Below are 18,480 nucleotides of genomic sequence, written 5' to 3' on the forward strand. Positions count from 1 at the left end.
ACAGGAAGAGAAAGGTCACCTCCTACACAACATCCTGTGTTTGTCAGGGTAAAATGTAGCATCTAATGGTATACATTGAATAATAAAATATAATTTAAAGGATAAGTCATGCAACATTCTGCATTTTTCTTATTGTCAACAAATCCAAAAAACAACAATTGCTTCCTTCTGTTGTCTGTGTGTATCCAAAGTCCGATTATTCCTTGGAGCTCCATTGTTGCACAAAAACTATAAATAACCTCCCCCCCCCCCACACACACACACACATCAAGGAACCACACAGTTATATGAACATGGCCACTTCCGTTTATGTTCCTGCCAGGGTGTATTAATCTGCGGCTGAAAAAAGTCCCCAACAACTTCACTGATTATTTCTGTTTGAGTAACATTTCTTCGAAACTACAGTTTCTATCGCCACATATGTCTATGAAGGTTCTCAGTCATCCAGGTCATAGTTATCCAACGAAGGTTGAGGTCAAGGGCAACTGGACTTTTTTTTCTACAAAGTCCAGTTGCCCTTGACCTCAACCTTCGTTGGATAACTATCGCCACATACAAATGTACGTTCGGTTCACAGTAACAAGCAAATATAGATTGCACCAGGCATAAAGAGCAGTTCTTGTTTATTTAAGCTAAACAACTTTGTGTATGTGTAAAAAAAATAGTACTCCACTGATCAAACTCAATGCAGCAGAACAAGACATGTTGTCCTTTGAATTCCAAACATTCTCCTTCCTTGTCAAAACCTGGCACATACATTACCCACAATGCAACTTGACTGCAAACAGTCAGAGATTTGGGTGTGTTACGTTAATAGCCGCTTATTTAGCCTCAAGCTGTTAGCCTCAAGTAGAGATGAGTAGCAGGCTGCAGAGGTCTGGTTAATGCACTTCTTTCTAACTCCACACCACCAGATGTTTTTTTTCATTTTCAAACTTGTAGTCATCAATGCCCAACAAACACTGACTCAAGTGACATCAACTGGGGGTGAGTGATCTCTCTACCGCCCTCTGGAGCTAGGACCACTAAATGTATATTCCAAAAAAACCCCAACAAAATAAAACTCCCTCATAAAAGGCTTTCTGGGACTAGTTTCAGATATGCAGTAGTGCTCAATCAGTGGACTTCCCCTTTAACTTGAATGTGGATTGGTAGCGGTGAAGTCCTGCCTTATCATGTGACTGTGTATAAAAACCACTCTACTCCAGGGACTACGTTAGGTTTCAAGGCACAAGTTTCAACTTTATATGTCACAATATTTGCAATGTAATAATGACTTCTGAGGGTCATGATGACATTCCAGGATTGCATTAGGTAATCCTGGTTTGGTGCTAGTCAATGGTCTAATATAAACCACCCATTTACTATAAGTCATTTTGCAGACTACGCCCTCTGCTGGCAAGTCTTCTCTGGATCCTTTTAGTATAAATTTTGTGATGTGGTTCGTCATCACGGTTGTCATAGTGGCTTTCGTGGTCTAAGGGTGCCTTATAACCACAACTTCCCTTGTTTGAATCCACGTAGGGAAGCTTTGTCGTTGTCTTTCCCTTCTCCCCATATGACACAGTCAGCTTCTTAACTATCAATGACTGATCACAGCAAAACAAGATAATTGGCTGTAAAGTTCTTGAGAGTCCTCATAAACTCTGAATACCTCAGAGTACATCTGAGGTATTTAAAACAACTACTATGACACAAACACTCTCAAGTTCCCCTAAACGGAGGGAGGAGCAGCAAAAGGCCTAGGCTATTAATTTTTTTTCACAAATTAAATCATATCACCAAGCAAAAACAAACACTCAAAAAAAATATAGGCAGCTTAACCTCCGAAATGGAAAATTGTTGAATTAAAAAACAAAATCAAAACCTTGCCTGTTAGCTGAGCAGTCCAGAAGCAGAAGTAAAATAGAGATGTATGGGATGAGCTGTTTCACTTCTGCTTTCGCCTGGTTAGGTGGAACAAGAGCTACTGGCGCGAGTAGATATCACTGAATGAGCAGGAGGATTTTTACACTCGCTTACATCCGTCGGTACGGTTGAATGATGAGGAAGGAGAGTAGGCTATATCCCCGACGGTGAGTGGTTTCCCCTTATTGAAAAATCACCTTGATATTGTGTTTTAAGTGTCTGAGGTACCGATTTGAAAGTGAAATGGTCATGTTTTGTAGTGGTTTCTACCTTTTAGCTTTTGTTATCTTTTGATAGTATTATGTTTGTTGTGTTAAACTCATATGCTTTAACTTTTGTAGGTTTAGAACTTTCTATTAGATCTTTCAAACTATAAAGGGGGGAAGTATAGATTATATTTGGGGGGTGGAGGAAATAGCAGGTAGCCTGTAGGCTACCTTTTAATATAATGCAAACAACAACACAAAGTACCAGCGAGTTAAATTAACATATTCTCAATAAAAATCTAACACTATAAGCTTCACAGGTAATAAAAACGGCTGGACTGTTGCATTATTAAATTTCACAGGTGTTCCTTTCGTTTTGTCTGCCCCCTGGCCTCTTTAGGTAGCCTAAATAACAATGTGGTTTCCTGTGTGTAGGTGTAGGCCTAGGTGTGACTTGTGTGCTTGTAAAATTCATGTGCCGCCGTGTGAAATATCAAACCATCGCACATTTAACACAAATGGATCTTAGGCAACCTGACGTGACGTTTAGTCCTTTTCTTTGATGAGTTAAAAATTCAGAGAAGACATGAAAGATATTATATTTATCACCCTGGAAAACCCTGCTACCACTAACAGTATTTGATTTACTTCCTGATTGACCAGACAGAAAGCGTATGACATCTAGGAGGGGGAGTTGAGCCAAGAAAGGATTTTTAAACTTTGAAGAGAAAAGGCAAAGATTCCCAAAGGTAAGTATTTTCTCACAAAACATGCAACTTGAAGACATTAGAAAAGCATCTGGAAAATGGGCATTTACTTTCACTTTCACTACCTGGTCATTTTATAAACCAAAAGAAATAAGTTTAGTTACAGCTCCGGATAATACACACGTGTCTCGTATTGTATTTCGGGAAAGCAGCAAGAAAACAACACCAAACGTCATTTAGAGACGGTTAACAACTAGCTGGTGAACATAGCAAAGCATTTGGCAGATAAAGAGACAGATATTTCTGCCAGGGTTAGGGTTACATTGGGCAGTCGGACACAAACATGTCTCCAAATTAATGTTACGCTTTCCATGACTGTTTGATGTGTAAATGAGCCACTGTTTGAAAACAAGCTCACAGTGTCCAATTGAAAGTTGATGCTATATCATGGTTGTAAGGCCTATGTGTTTACAGCTTCATTCCACTGCCCTCTAGTGGCAAAAAACAAAACACTAAACTAAACTAAACCCCACATTGTCAGACGGAACACTGAGCAAACAGCAACCCGTTGATACAAACTCTTCGGGTCTGTCAGAGTTTAATTGACGTGAATAATTTCCTCCTCCAGTGAACTATGGCACTGTCCAGCTGTCCAGCTCCAGCATTGATTGCAGACTCCTGCCTGGAGGGCTGGAAGGTGATTGGCTCTGGGGGTTTTGGACAAATCTACAAAGCCAGGCATCGTCAGTGGTGCTGCGATGTGGCCATTAAACTGCTTCATTACGACGACGGGTAAGTGGTTACAAACAGTTTCTGTTTACTGCAATGAAAAGAAGTAATGAATGACTGATAATGCAAACACACACAGGACCAGTAAGTCTTTGCTGCATGAGATCGACATGATGCGTCAAGGAAGCAGCCCGTACGTTATTCAGGTCCTCGGGGTTTTCAAAGGTCGGCTGCCCTCGTCTGTCACGTCAACGCAACTCGGTCTGGTCATGGAGGTCATGGAGAGAGGATCACTGGCCTCCCTACAGGTAACCAGGGGTGGAAGAAGCACTCAGAAGTAGCAATAAAACTCCCTTTTACAAGTAAAAGTCTTGCAGTCAAATATTTACTTAAGTATAAGAACTATGGTATCATTAGCAAAATGTATTTATTAAAAGTACTTGCTGGGTGAGTACATGTAACCCCTTTGTATGCATTTGGAATATTATTACTGGCGCATTGACAGATAAGTGCCATGTTATTATCACAGGGGGAGCATTCTTTTTACTACAGTATACATTGTTGTATTGTATCATACTTTATAAACTGATCATGTGATTTATATGCAAAATCATAATCTGCAAAATAATTGGTAACTACGGACTAAAAAAAGGGGAATTCTCAAAATTGTACTTAGTTAAATGTACTTAGTTACACTCCACAGCAAGTAGCCTACTGTATTTATCCGCCTTCCTGCTTACTTACCTGCCTGCTTTATTCTTTCCTTGCTATTCAATATTTGTGATGTACCCTATTTCTTTTGACCTAATTCTATATTCAAACTTCAACTATACAACTAAAACTACAAAACTATGCAATATAATATTGTGTTATAACACTAGGGACAATGCTTAACTCTGCAATATACTAACAATACGGTTGCTTTATTTCCACGTCTTCTACATGGATCATCAACTGGTGAGGATGCTGACTTTCTTTCCTGGGAACTGCCAGCTTTAGCCGCATTCTTTCAATAACATTACATTATATTACATTACTCTTAACAGGACACCTTAGATGTAGCTATTCCCTGGCCGCTAGTCGTGCGACTGGCTCACCAAGTGGCTTTGGGGATAAACTTCCTCCACAGTATGTCCCCTGCACTGCTCCACCTGGACCTGAAGCCCAGCAACGTGCTGCTGGACTCCTATCTCAATGCCAAGGTGAGTCCAGGGCTTTCAGCCTCATCCTGCTGCATGCTTAAATTATCTTCTTATACTAGTTTGCACTCATTAGCATACAGAATATGGTATATATTGGTGTACAGTAGCAGCTCCCCTCAGTCTTTATTGAGACTAAATGGAGGCGGAAAGTTATGCAAGCCTAAAACACAGAGACATGGGTTTCCCCCCTAAATGTTGTAACTTGATAATAAGCAGAAATGATGTTTGATAAAAATAGGTAGTGAAAGGGTATTTACTTTTTTACAACAGAGCAAAACTGCAGGCCTTGACAAGTAAGCACGTGGCACACATGATTATCCCATTATGATGAAGCATTAATAAGAGAAGTAAAACTGCTTTTTGCCTAAATAAGACAATCTTGTTCATTATAATAAATTCATTCACATGTGTGCATGAGTTTGTAGGTTCCTATGTGCATACATGAGTTTGCTGTGAGCTGGAAATGTTTTTTTCAATGTCATAGGAAAAGTCAAACATTTCACATTATTTCCAATGAAAAGTTATGATCTTAATTTTTGCAACACCACTTACCACTCTTCTTGATGATGTTTACACTGAGTGACACACCTGAGACTGTTTATGGTTGAACTATTCCACAAAATGGAAGAATCATCCTGTGCTTAATTTCTCACGCCTTTCCTAATAAAAAGACTGAAAAACAAGATTGGCCAGTTGTAATGCCCTTATTGCCACATGCACATTTCCACTCTGCAATAAAATACACATTTGGTGTCTCAACCACAATTTTAAATAAAGTCTTGTGGGATTGAACAATGTTTGTCTGCACAGCGTGATTAACTAGTTACATGTCATTTAGTTACGTAATTTAATTACAAAATAAATGTAACTGTAATCCATTGCAGTTATGAGGAAAACAATTACAGTTACTTATGAAAATGTTCATGGTTACATTGGGGGTTACATCTGAATATTTCTGTGAAAAGCTACGTGTTAAACATCTGCTTTGCATGTTTTTCATGTTCACGATGTCTTCCTTTGGCATTTCCAGCTGTTTAGGAAATTTTGATGATTTTCTGATGCTTTTGATTGGTTTTCATGTTTTCTTGTTCAATTTTCAGCACCACCCGTCTGCCACTTAAGTAGCCTCTCAAGCTGTCTTTTGAAAATGGTTAACAGTTGGAAACAAGTAATTAAAATGTAATTTAATGTTATAAGTTACATTACTTTAACAAAAAGTAATTGAAAAAGTTGCCTTACTATTACATTTTAAATGGGGTAACCTATTATATTACCAGTGTAACCTCAATCCTGCTGGTGCCGAATGGTTTAGTGCGGGTCAGAATTTTGGCCATGGTTTTATACTTACAAAGATACAACTAACCATCATTTTCATAATCTATTAATCTGCTGACTGTTTTCTCAATTAATCAGTAAAAAGTTTGGTCAATAAAATCTTTAGTGAAAAATGTCAATCACAGTATGAAAGTATTAAAATGTCTACTATCAGAAAAGACAAAGAAAGCGGCAAATCCTCACATTTGAGTTGGTGGACACATTTCCTCTGAATTGGGTCACATGCTTCAGTTTCAGTTCAGTCTTTTGGATGGGTGGGTTTCCTTTGGGTGCTCAGGCTCTCTTTCCACACACAACTAAAGCTGACCAGAAACTCTAATTTCCCTGCAATTGTGAATGTAAATGAGTAATTATCTGTAAATCTGTCTCCCCTGTTCGATGGACTGGCTGTTTCCCTGATTTGTGTCCTGTACTGGGATCCCCTCCAGGTGCAACACAGCCCGGAACACAGCCAAGGGTTCACAGCCAATAAACAGACATTACACAATCAACCACCTGAATGTGTTAGCTGACAAAAATCGACATTTAACACTGTACTTCTGTGCGCACAATTACCCCCAACAGCATATTTTTATGATCGCCCTGTGGAAGACTGAAAGATCTTTGTAAAATATTTTTGATGTCGAAACAAACTGCCATTTTGGAGCCATCATTGACCTTTATCCCCCTCCTTCCTCCTTTCTCTGCGTGTTAATTGTTTTCTCTATTCCCCCTTCTCTCCAGCTTACAGATTTTGGCCTTGCCCGGTTTTACCACAGCGTCACACGGGCTTCCAAGAAGGACAGCGAAGGGGAAGGGGGGACGATCAGCTATATGCCACCAGAGGCATTTAACCTGTCTTACACACCCACCCGAGCCTCTGATATTTACAGGTACGAGAACACTGAAACAACTCTTGGATAAAAGTGTTTTATGTACTTCCTAGGGAAAATAGGTAGCTGTACTTCCTTTACTTCCTTAAAGCGAAAATACAAATAGGCTGGCAGAACATGTGCAGTGTAGATCACAGTGTGTCCGTTAAGTCTGTATCTTATCTGCCCTGTAAAGCGCTTCACCACCCTGAGTTTCCTTGATGTAATTATGTTGTGTTTTTGTGCTAAACTGCAAAATGTTCAAAATCCATACACAGGGTGTCTGTCGGGTCTTAAAAAGTCTTAATGGGTAATAAATACATTTTGAGAAAATTAAGGTCATTAAAAAGTATTAAAGAGTCTTAATCGCCATTAAACAAGGTGTTAAATTTTGAAGATATTTTTTTCAATGTGAAAATCCTGTTTGTCCAAAGGTTTGTTTGCTAAAAGTGTAGGTGAACGTATTTATTTATAATGCATAGCCAAAAATACTAGACAGGCAGTGAGTATAGTGACTGTGATTCGTTTCTGTAACGTTAGGCGCAGGGATCTACCGAGCGCCTATTTCACTCTTAAACGCTCCAAAAAATAATCCGTGCGAACCGGAAAATGATTTACGAGTACAACCGACCGTAATTTCCCACCCCGCCGAACCCACAATGTTAATCGTCCAAAACATAGTCGGAGTAGCGATCAGGAGAAACGGGATTAACCCGGTTGGCCGGTCGCTCTGTGGCCACTTTGAACAGCCCCGTTCCTGAAAAACAAGAGCGAGATGCGCGGAATCGGTAAGACAGAAGACAACAGGGAAAATCCAAGGAGCGTGTGGGTTTGGCTAACGTTTGCCGGCTATTTACCTAAATCGGTGCCTTTTATTGAAACACATTCAACTTTTCATAAAGCCGATGCTCTCGTCAGTGTCACTATTTGTGAACAGATCAATGACAGCCTGGATGGAGAGGGATTTAAAAAAAAGCTTGATGTGCTGCAACAAACTTGAAAAATGTTGAACTCAGTGTTCTGCATAAACAGTTATGATTATTGACGAGTTAGTAGCCTGCCCAAAATCAAGGTTGGAGACTATCATGTAGCCTAGAGCATTTTTCTTGCACAAAGTTAATGAATAAAAACCAACCCCAAACTGAAACAGCTGTAATTTGAGTTAATATTATACTAGTGGTAAGTTATATACTATTATATGAAATTATATTGAATTTAGTGACATAATGAATATATTAATATCAAACTTACAGATTACTATTAAATTAACAATATACTTTCAATTTAATGTTATACTAATACAGTCATTAAGACTAGTTCCTCCTCCAGGTTGTGCCTGTGCTACACCGCCAACACTACTTACGTTATCACTCAGTTTATTCTCTTCATCTTTGTTCCCTCCTGGCCTTTTTGAATTTTGTTGTATTGATCAAGTGGACGGTAAAAGATATCACACATATTATCTAGTTTAAACCAGCTAAAACACAAAATCACACTGTGTTTCACATGATTTGCTGTAATATTGCGTTCATAAATGTCATAGCTTATGTAAGGCAGTTGCTTTTCGCAGGAAATCTGACCAGTCTGATCAACTGTTGGCCCATACAGGCTGTTATAGGCAACTGAGAAAGTTGTTGGATGCCTCAATATTTAGGTGGCGTTACAACCTGATGACATATAGGCAATAAATATGTTATAAATATACTTAAATTCCTTTTAAAACCTCAAAAATGTCCCTCTTAAAGGTGTGTGGTTGATTTAATTGGTTACAGCTCAAAGTGGTGCGGCAGTCTTAAAATATGTTGAAAAAGTCTTGAAAAGGTCTTAAAAAGGTATTGAATTTTACAGATTGTTCATAAAGTGAAGAAACATAAATAAAAGTTTTTTTCCTGCGCAAAATGTGTGTGACTTTACTTAAAGCAAACAATGACGTGTTATAAGGTCTTATAATTAGTTCATATGGTATTATGTCCACCTGTAATATATTATACAAGGATAGATATTTTAACACTTTACTTAAAGCAAACAAAGACATGCTATATAACTTTAAACATTACTATAATCTATTATTCCATTTTATATCACTAATTCTAAATGGTGACTAAAGTGTATTTATAAGAAGGCAGAGTCGGTGGTTATAATGTGTTATGGAACATGGTCGGAGAATCTTGCCGCACATTGACAGAAACTGGTATTAATATAGTCATAAAACATTAAATCAAAAGGTCATAATACGTTATGAACTTTGCTATAGCGCCTAATGAATGTTTGTAAGTGATTATAACAACTGTTATAATGTCTTATGGACGCATTATATCGTGTTATAAATATATGCATAAGTCATTATGACGATGACCTTAATAGAAAGTATTACCCACACACCTAAATATTTGACAACAACAAACGCAAGATATACAAGATATATATTATTAGCAATCCTGGCATGTAACTCTTTCTGTCTCCCTTTCAGTTATGGTATACTCTTATGGTCCATAGTCACAGGGAAACAACCATATGCAAGTAAGTATTATGACTATTTTGTCTTTTTGTTCCCTTCCTCTTTGTCTTTTCACACCTTGCCTTTCTTGGCCTCACTCTCTCACTATCTTTGCCCTTGTCGTTTTTATTTGAGTAACAGTCTTGTTGTCTTGTTTTGTAAATTTAAGGTACTGGTGTATTTTCCTAAACAACTATAACAGCAAAATCTTGCTTTTACATGCACAAGTCATAAAAATCTAATGATATAATATATAATAATATCACAGTCACAGAACCCTTTTTTCTACTTGGAGTACTTTTACTTTTAACACTTTAAGGACATTTTCCTGATTATAGTTAAATACTTTAATTTAAGCAACATTTTTAATGCAGGACCTTTTCTTATAAATGAGTATTAGTAGTTATTTAAGTGAAGGATCTGAATACTTTCTCCAACACTGACTAAAATTTCTATTAGCAAGATCCAGCTGGGTGGGGAATAAACAAAATAATTGTCCTCTTACCTTAAAGTGACTAGTTAGAGGATTTTAAAAGTACCATAGGATTTTGTTTGTAAAAAAATGAGACAATGCCAGTAAAAAGTGGTGCACCCTATGTGTTTCTTCCAGCCCATTAATTTGAGGGAGAGGAGGGTGGGCACCTAGTGATAATATTAAATTCTACACAGCCACACAGTAATTAATAAATAAGTAAATTAATAAAGTAAATAACATTATCACCTTATAAAGTTTACATGTCTTCTTCTAAATGCTTCACAATGTTTGCTAGCTAGTTGGTAACTTTGTCTGTCTGCTGTTTGGTGCTGGGCAGGTAGGGGTTTATCAAAGCTTTTTTGCTAAAAACAACTGCCCGCTGCTTGAAATGGTGTTGATTAGGCAGTGAGTCTGCAATGAGACAGGGTGTAAAATAGCAACTGGTGAATGATGATTTAGAGCTGAGATGAACTGCAGAGTTGGTTGAACATGGTCTGTGGATTGACACCACACACACACACACACACACACACACAGCATTTGTGTCTAGAAGGGAACCTTGTATTGGCAAATATGTGTGCCTCCCTCATTTTGCACAGTTTAACAACAATGGCAAACCTACTTAAAGCTCCTAAAATAAGTTTCTTGTGAGCTGTCCCTGAAATGATAACATCCACTCCAAAAAAATCTAATTTGGGAGCTTTGCGACCCTCTCCTCCTGTTCTTTTATCTCCTGTCTTTTCTTGAAACAATTTTTATGTTGGAATGGCATGACTGCTAGCTTGCAGGTGTGTTCTGCTAGTCTGCTTGTCAGATTTTTGTTTCACCTAGCAGGAGTCTTGTCGTCTTGTCACGTGATCAAATAGAAACTTAATATTGGCATACAGTATAGGCTACATACATTACCCAGCAATCATCATTGCATAATGTAGGCTATGTGACACGAATACCAAAGAAAATACGACAAAATTCATTCTGTTGAATCTGTGGACTATATATTTTTTATAGGCTTCTTTACTTGCTACCATAGACTGTATATAAGAAGTGTATGTTGTCATCATGACGTCAACTAGCTAGCTTGCTTAGCTAAGTGCATCTGTTTTTCACATTAACTGTCATTTTAACAGGGCTGACAATTTTGTCTAGCGAACAAGAGTCTTAAAACTTAATGTACTCACTAGGGAAAGTGAACAGCCAACTCCTAATAAGCTTTTTCAATGGCGCTGGTTAAATTTACACAGTGCCGTGGTTACGCGTCACTCTAGCCCAGTGGTTCTTAATCTGGGGGTCGGGATCCCCCTGGGGGTCAGGGGCGTCGCGAAAATGCTACACAGACACAAAAATAGGAAAAAAACCAACTTAAAAATAACTAGACGGATTATAGTTGTGAATGGAATCACTTTGGGTGTAAATATTTTGCACTGTTTAATCCATTAGGTGACTGTAATGCCAACCGCTAACGTCAAAGAAGAATCAGGCCCTGATCAGACAGAAAGCGCTTTGCAGGTTCGAAAACGCGAGAGGCACATCAATGCCTTTTTTTGGTTAAATTTAGAAAAGAGCAAAGCGCTGCGGTTTTTATCATGTTGCTAGGCAACCACCGAATCAGCTGTAATCAAAGATTATATGATATATAGATTATAGCGCCAGCGATCTGTAACTTTTGGTTTGCTGCTAAGTAATAACGGTCATATTAGAAACTTGATCACATCTCACAGGTCTGTGTCTTTTGTTGCTAAAAGCATCTGCTTTAAAAAAAATAGACAAATGGAGGAGAGGAGACACCGCTGGTAGTAGCCTACCAGTTGGTCCAGGGGCTTCTTCTTAATGATGGTCGGTTTAAGGCTTATTTTTGGGATGAGTCAGGGACAGATTGTTGACTCTGTAGTAACTGTACACTTCCGTCAGCACAACTGAGGACACATCTCTCCCTTGTGAAATATTTTCAACCTCAAAAAGGGGTCAGACTGCCGGAAAGGTTAAGAACCCCTGCTCTAGCCTGATTGACAGGTTGCCATGGTAATGACTAAAATAATCTACTAAACGAACATCATGTTGTATTGAAGAAGACTTGAAACTAGCGATTGAGACCATAAACTTATTAAGAAAATGTTTACTGAGGTAATAAATCAGGTGAGAAGTAGGGTCATTTTACTATTATTTCTAATGGAACCGGAAGATCGCCCCCTGTTGGCCGTTCAATAGAATACAGGGTTAAGGGACCTCCGCATTGGATTCATGTCTCAGACCGGAAGCTTCCCACTTGCTTGCTACAGACTTTTTTGGGGGTAAAACTACTGACTGACATCACGGCAAAGGTGGATGTGCGCTTTTGATGGTATATATACCACTTGATCTCGTTGAAACCATCATTGTTTTAAGTCACATGGGAACCTTGATGATCTGTAAAATACTTTTACCATGTAACTGTTTAGAGCCTGTAACCTGACATGCCCCCTCCCGTCACGGGCCTCTGTATAGGATGGGCCCCTGTGTGGCTGCACTGTCTGCACTGTCTACGCCCCTGGTCCGGACCTTTTATTTATTTATTTGTGAGTTCATTTTTAACAGGACACAGTCACAGACTATCTGTCTAACCTCAGGGCCACTCTGATGCCTCTTTTTATCCTTCCTCCACTGTAGATGCGATGTCCAGCATAGTGCGGTTTCGCATCCCACAGGGAGACCGTCCATCGCTGGATGAGATCAGGGGCCAGTGTGCGGGAAGAACTGGGTTAACAGGACTGATGGAGCTCATGGAAAAATGCTGGGAAGACAAACCCGACCAAAGGCCCTCCTCCCTTGGTGAGAAAACTCCTTCATTTACCATTCAAATCACCATGCTGGAGCTTGAGGAGTGGATAAACCTAGATTAGAATACCTTGATAATAATGGGCTAATGCTAAATCTTAGCCTGATAATCAGACTGATAATACCATTTTGTTTCACAGTTTTAACATGAGTGTCACTATTTGAATCTCTGAACAAATCAGATAACTGGATGGCAATTCAGAGGTCTGAAACCAGTCTTGCTAAAACTCTGGATTGAAACATAAAGTTTTACGTTTTAATAATTTGCCTGGCCCAAATGTGACATCTTTACTATATGTTGTTCGCAGAGTGTACAACTGTGACAGAAGAACTGTATAAGATGCACAAACATGCAATTGTTGATGCTGTCCATCAAGTGCTTAAGAGATTGGTAAGGAACAAATCTGAGTCATGATGAGATTGTGTAAAAATTTGACATGATGCAGCATTACTATTTTTATAATTGTATGTTACTGCCCGAATCTCTCTTTCTCTTCCTCTTTCCAGGACCAAAAGGAAGAAATAAGAATAAGAGAGCAGGTTGAGACAATTAATTTCAATCAGGCTTCAGGTCTGTTTTTATATTTACTTTTTCTCCTCTATTTTTATATTATATATTTATATTTCTTCAGCATGCTTATTTGCTCTCATGCCAGAAAGTGCAAGAAAGTTAAATAAAATAATAGATACCACATCTATACGCTAACTCTGAGGCTACAGCCAGCAGCCGGTAAGCTTAGCAGAAAAACTGGAAAGAGGTCAAACAACTGGGAGCATTATTTGGAGGAGCCAGGTTAGCTGTTGCTCTTGCTTTTACTCCCTTACTGTGAGTATTTATGCTAGCTAAGCTAACCATGAATAATATAAGAAATTAATCACTTTCTTGTTAGATGAGATGATCAATACCACTCCCATAGCCATTTGTTCAATATGAAGCTGAAACCAGTCCGGCACACACTTGTTGTAGCTTTGCATAAAGACTGGGAAAATAGAGAGAGATGTCAGTCTTTCCGCCTACCTCTTGGCGATAAAGCAAATACATATTTTTCCCAAAAAATCAAACTATTTCTTTGACTCTTTTTGAGTTGTGTGTGGTATTTTGAGTTTGCAGCCTAATGTATTTTGTGCTAAACTGAGGAAAATGGGACCAAAGCACTTGCAGTCTTCACGACTAACAAGAATTTGACTAAGTTTGATTGTGCCAGTAGGCAAGGCAAGGCAAATTTATTTATATAGCACCTTCCATACACTACAGTTAATCAAAGTGCTTTACAGACACAAAGATACAAAAATAGATACAAAGGTACTTTATAATATAAAGCTAGATTATTAATGAGCAATAGATAATAAAATCAAGATTAAAACCATAAAAATCTTATCTGTCAAAGTGCATTACATATAGCCAGAAGAGAAATTGCTTTGTTGCTGTAAATGTAAACTTACAGCACTAGTTTTCACTTTGACATTTTTTTTGCAGTGAATACCAAAGTTGGAGTAACAGATGTTTGTGACAACGTGCCGACAGGGCGCCCCCCAGTTCAGGTGAGGTACAGACAAAATTGAGACTGTTGCTGCATCCTGCCAAGACTCTAATAAAGAAACATTTCCTTCTTGTCTTTAACACTCAGGAAACACTAACTTCATAATTCAATCTCTTTCTAGCACAGCTCTGATGAAATTGTTCTACTTTTAACCCAATGAACTGACAGTGTGGTCTGTTTTTTTTTTTCTTTGACTCAAATTGGTCAATACTGTGGTGTTTCTGCACTGCACATGCTTTTCTACCGATGTGGGGAAATATTACATGCATCACAGGAATTTTCACAAGACGCAGTAAAGGCAAAAATCTAGATGAAGTGCATAAAGTTTGGATCAAGGTTGGGCATGCAGTGATAGAATGTAACATGATTATAATCACGTTTATGAGTTACATGACATTTATTGATCCAGACATTTTTATTTTAAATAACATTCTCATATAGAAAAAAATGACAAAATTCACTGTTCAATCTTTTGTGTATACTTACTCAGACAGTTTACACCTCCATTTACGTGAATTTAATGACTTCCAGAGCCCTCACACATAGTTCAACATTTGGAAAATTTCCACTTTCTTGCTGAGAGTTAGATGAGAAGATTGATACCACTCATATCGCTGAATATGTAGCTGGAGCCATTAGCCAGTTATCTTAGCTTAGCATAAAGGCTGGGGAAAAAATAGGGGGGAGGAGGGGGATGCATGTCTCTGTCCAAAGGTAACAAAATCTGTCTACCAGAACCTCTAAACGAATCCCTTATTAAATCCATGCAACAACCAAAGTGTAAAAACAACAATTTATAGTTTTACAGGAGATTGTTTTCTCACAACTAGTTGCCAGAAAGTTACTTCTCCCAGCCAAGAAATAATATGATATACAGATTAAACTAAATAAAACATAAATTATTGAGCTTTGGAGGTTTTGCCAGACCAATTTTGTTACCTTCGGACACATCTAGACTTGCTGCTTCCCCCTTCTTATCTTATTCTCAGCTAGAGAGTGTATTTCCCGTATTAGAAAGGGTTTCCCAAAATGTCTTGTGAATCATTGATATCAACCGTTTTTTGCTTTCTCCTTTTTTACCTCTGTGTTTTCTATTCTTCTTTCACAAGCAAAACAGTACAGGCTGAGAAAACAAAAGCAAATTAAAACTAGTGATAGTGATTTTTTAATCAGACATATGTTTAAACTTCTACTTATAATTATTATAATTATAAAGTTTGAAACAATTTCAAGTGATGTGAAAATGGTAAGCTAGTTTGTTTCTTTTGTCTTCTATGTAAAATGTGTGTACAAACTGGCATTTAGCTGTTGTCTTTATGTTGTTTTACAGTGCAAGTTTTACTTCCTTTTGTTGCAGGAAATGGCTGATGGTTGGACTGAAAATCAAAGAGACAAATCAAGAGTCAAAGGTACAAAGGAAGTAGTTGTTTAAGCTGCATAAAAACCAATAAAGTAGAAGGGATATGCCAAATCAGACAAATCGATCTATCATTTACATCTATCATGGCTCAGTGTTTTCAGATAAATGTCTTCCCTTTCAGATTCGCCTTCACCTCAACCAGCAAGTATGTGTTATGTTGGCTCGAGGCGCTCACCAACAGACCATGAAGTGAAAGTGTCCTCTGTTCACCCCATTCAATCCTCACAATCTTCTTCGAATGGGAGGTTACCTGCAGAAAGAACAACAAAACCTTCTCAGCCAGACTTAAAGAAAATCCTGTTTCCACCGTACCAAGTGGGTTTTTTTACTTTTCATCAGCACAATGAGAGAGATCTAGACCTCCAAATAGCCTACTGCATACATAAATAAAGTATATTTCCTAATCTAAATGGTATATATTTTATATTAAAGGTAGGTTTTTTTCCCATCAAAATATTTACAGCATATTTACTATATTGTTTTCCCCAGAATGGAATTCATTGTCATTAAAAAATATATTGCTGCTCTTTTTCTCTCTTTTATTGTTGTATCCGCAGCGTCAGTTTTCCAGCCCAGAGACTTCCACCTGCCATCTTCCGCCTGCTGCAGGTGGAGTCAACATCCACCTTAGCAATGTGGTTGGATTTCAGCATGGCAACAACAACAACATGCATCTCTACACCACAGACCCCTTGGACAGGAAACGGCACCCAACAGCACCACCTAGCGTCAACCTCCTGCTTCCACATTTAGGAAGCAGCAAGGACAAGAAGGGAGGAGTTGGCTAAGTTCTCATTGTTTTCTCATTGAGAGAAGCTCTTTGTATGAAGGTGTAACTGCATTAAAAAAAATAATTTTTGTTTTTTTAAATGCAGTTACAAATCTGTCAAATCTGGACAGGATTCAGATATTGGTTAAGCAGCATGCAGGTGTTTAAAATCATGTATTGGTATTTTTTTAAAAGTATTTATTTTGCTTCTTTTGTTGGAAAATTTTAAGCCAATGAGCTTCTCCTCACACCACCCCTTTTGCCCTGTCAGCAGTTTAAATATGTGCCATGTCTGGTCATAATCTGGCAGATTATTAATCAAAACAGCTTGATGTATGTCTTATTTATGTCTTTATAGTTTTTATATATATATTATGTTGTATAGTCTTACTACCAGGTACACATGAAGTGTCAGAAATTTAGTAAGTCCTTAATACTTTAAGCAATTTTCTAATACTGGAATCTATACCCCCTTCGGTATATCTTTTCAAAGTCAAAATTTGCAGGTATTATTTTTGATCATGACTGGCTACATTCTCTTGCACAGAAATATTGAATTAAATTGAATCATCAAAATATACTGTGTATATACTTTTGGAAAGTACAAATGTTTATTTTTTGTGCTTACTGCATTTATTTGGCTAGCTATGCGTACTTTTGTGGGTACATCTTTACAAACTCATTAAGTGCAGCCAAAAAAATGTTTAAAGTGCCCCAAAGAACTTCCTTATACATTTGATATGTTTTTAAAGGATCTTTGAAATGTACATTTGTTTTTAGTGTTTTTTCAAAAAATGTCAAACACATGTTTTTTAACACGTGTGTGTGTGTTTGCAATTGTGCACAAGAGATCCAGAGTTTTGCAGTTGATGTAATGGTGCAACCATAAAATTTTGGCATCTTGAATACTTCACTTAGTACAAGACTGGTGTAGCTTCAATGAAGTGTTGGAACGAACGTGTATGCAATATTCATGTCGTACTGTTTTGCATTATGCGAAAAGAATGGCTTTATCTTAATGGATAAGTCTGGTGTTATTCTATGTTTTTGTTATTGTCAACAAATCCCACAAAAAGACCAACAACCATGTACTTTCTGACTTCCCTACCCTCTCTTTTTTTAAGGCTCAGGCATTTCCTAACACTGCTGGACACAATTTTTAGCAAATGTTACTCAAACAGGACTAAATGTTAAACTAATATGTGGGATAAACACAAAGTAAACTACAGAGGACAACAATGGAGCTCAGTGCAGAGGAAGAAGATAAATTAGATACACAATCATACTTGTTAGTAGAATCAATTTATTGTTGTTTTGGTCTTTAAAATGATTTGTTGACTATAAGAAATATAAAAGCATCTCCAATACTTATCCTTAATTCCGAAGGTACTTAAGTGGAAATTTACAGAAAGGGAAACATTAAGAACATTTATTGTATTAGTTAAAAAGTACAATTTACTAAGCTTCAGAATTCTTAATAAATTCAATGTTTGTACTCAAATGTGGTTGGCGTTATGTTGCATTTTTGTTATGTTTTGTGGTCCAGTTTTAAATTCCCAAAGTCATGTTTCATTTGGGGCGGTAGCAGCTCAGTCTATAGGGCCTTGGCTTGAAAACGTTCTGGGTACAATAGAGGTTCCCCAGAGTATTAATATAGGCATCTATAGGTTTGTATTTATAAGTTAAGATATACTTTATTGTCAATATACAATAGGCAATGACTTTTTTGTCCTTTTCCATATGAGTACTAATAACATATACATACCGTCCCCCACACATATGTATTTCATCACAGAGGTCAGGTCGTAGGATTGCCTGCAGTGCAGCATTTCGGAGTTCCGTGCCTTGGTCAAGGGTATGCAGGCAGACATATTGGGCACTGTTGATGTGATGCCAGCCAACTCACAGCTTGAATACACCTTCCTGTCAGTGGATCAAATCAGCTATTTCGGTTACTGTGCGGCCTCTTGTAGCTCTAGATCATCCTTCCTCCTTTATGTGTGTCTTTCCACCATCTTTTCACATTAAC

General features: G+C 37.8%; 1 protein-coding gene across 3 annotated transcripts; it reads left to right on the forward strand.

Annotated features, from left to right (window-relative positions):
• Positions 1 to 1,969: 1,969 nt before the first annotated feature.
• ripk3 (receptor-interacting serine-threonine kinase 3) lies at positions 1,970 to 17,914 on the forward strand. Of its 3 annotated transcripts, none has more exons than XM_046065751.1 (14): positions 1,970 to 2,075; positions 2,782 to 2,863; positions 3,450 to 3,613; positions 3,690 to 3,858; positions 4,597 to 4,752; positions 6,811 to 6,959; positions 9,409 to 9,458; positions 12,554 to 12,715; positions 13,030 to 13,112; positions 13,229 to 13,292; positions 14,199 to 14,263; positions 15,620 to 15,671; positions 15,804 to 15,997; positions 16,240 to 17,914. In XM_046065751.1, the coding sequence occupies exons 3-14, from the start codon at positions 3,456 to 3,458 to the stop codon at positions 16,468 to 16,470; spliced, it is 1,533 nt and encodes a 510-aa protein (XP_045921707.1). In that variant the 5' UTR covers positions 1,970 to 2,075; positions 2,782 to 2,863; positions 3,450 to 3,455; the 3' UTR covers positions 16,471 to 17,914. The 3 variants fall into 3 exon arrangements, with proteins under 3 accessions (XP_045921707.1, XP_045921706.1, XP_045921705.1); XM_046065750.1 differs by having other exon boundaries at positions 1,974 to 2,075; positions 2,778 to 2,863; XM_046065749.1 differs by lacking the exon at positions 1,970 to 2,075 and having other exon boundaries at positions 2,634 to 2,863.
• Positions 17,915 to 18,480: the final 566 nt, after the last annotated feature.

This window comes from Micropterus dolomieu, linkage group LG12, assembly GCF_021292245.1.
Source record: "Micropterus dolomieu isolate WLL.071019.BEF.003 ecotype Adirondacks linkage group LG12, ASM2129224v1, whole genome shotgun sequence".
NCBI lineage: Eukaryota > Metazoa > Chordata > Actinopteri > Centrarchiformes > Centrarchidae > Micropterus > Micropterus dolomieu.

Bases quoted from the DNA above. Each gene is read 5' to 3' on its own strand.
- ripk3 (XM_046065751.1), top strand. From the start codon at position 3,456: ATGGCACTGTCCAGCTGTCCAGCTCCAGCATTGATTGCAGACTCCTGC. The intron at 9,459-12,553 runs GTAAGTATTATG...CCTCCACTGTAG, and splicing joins AGGGAAACAACCATATGCAA to ATGCGATGTCCAGCATAGTG. The intron at 13,293-14,198 runs GTCTGTTTTTAT...TTTTTTTTGCAG, and splicing joins TAATTTCAATCAGGCTTCAG to TGAATACCAAAGTTGGAGTA.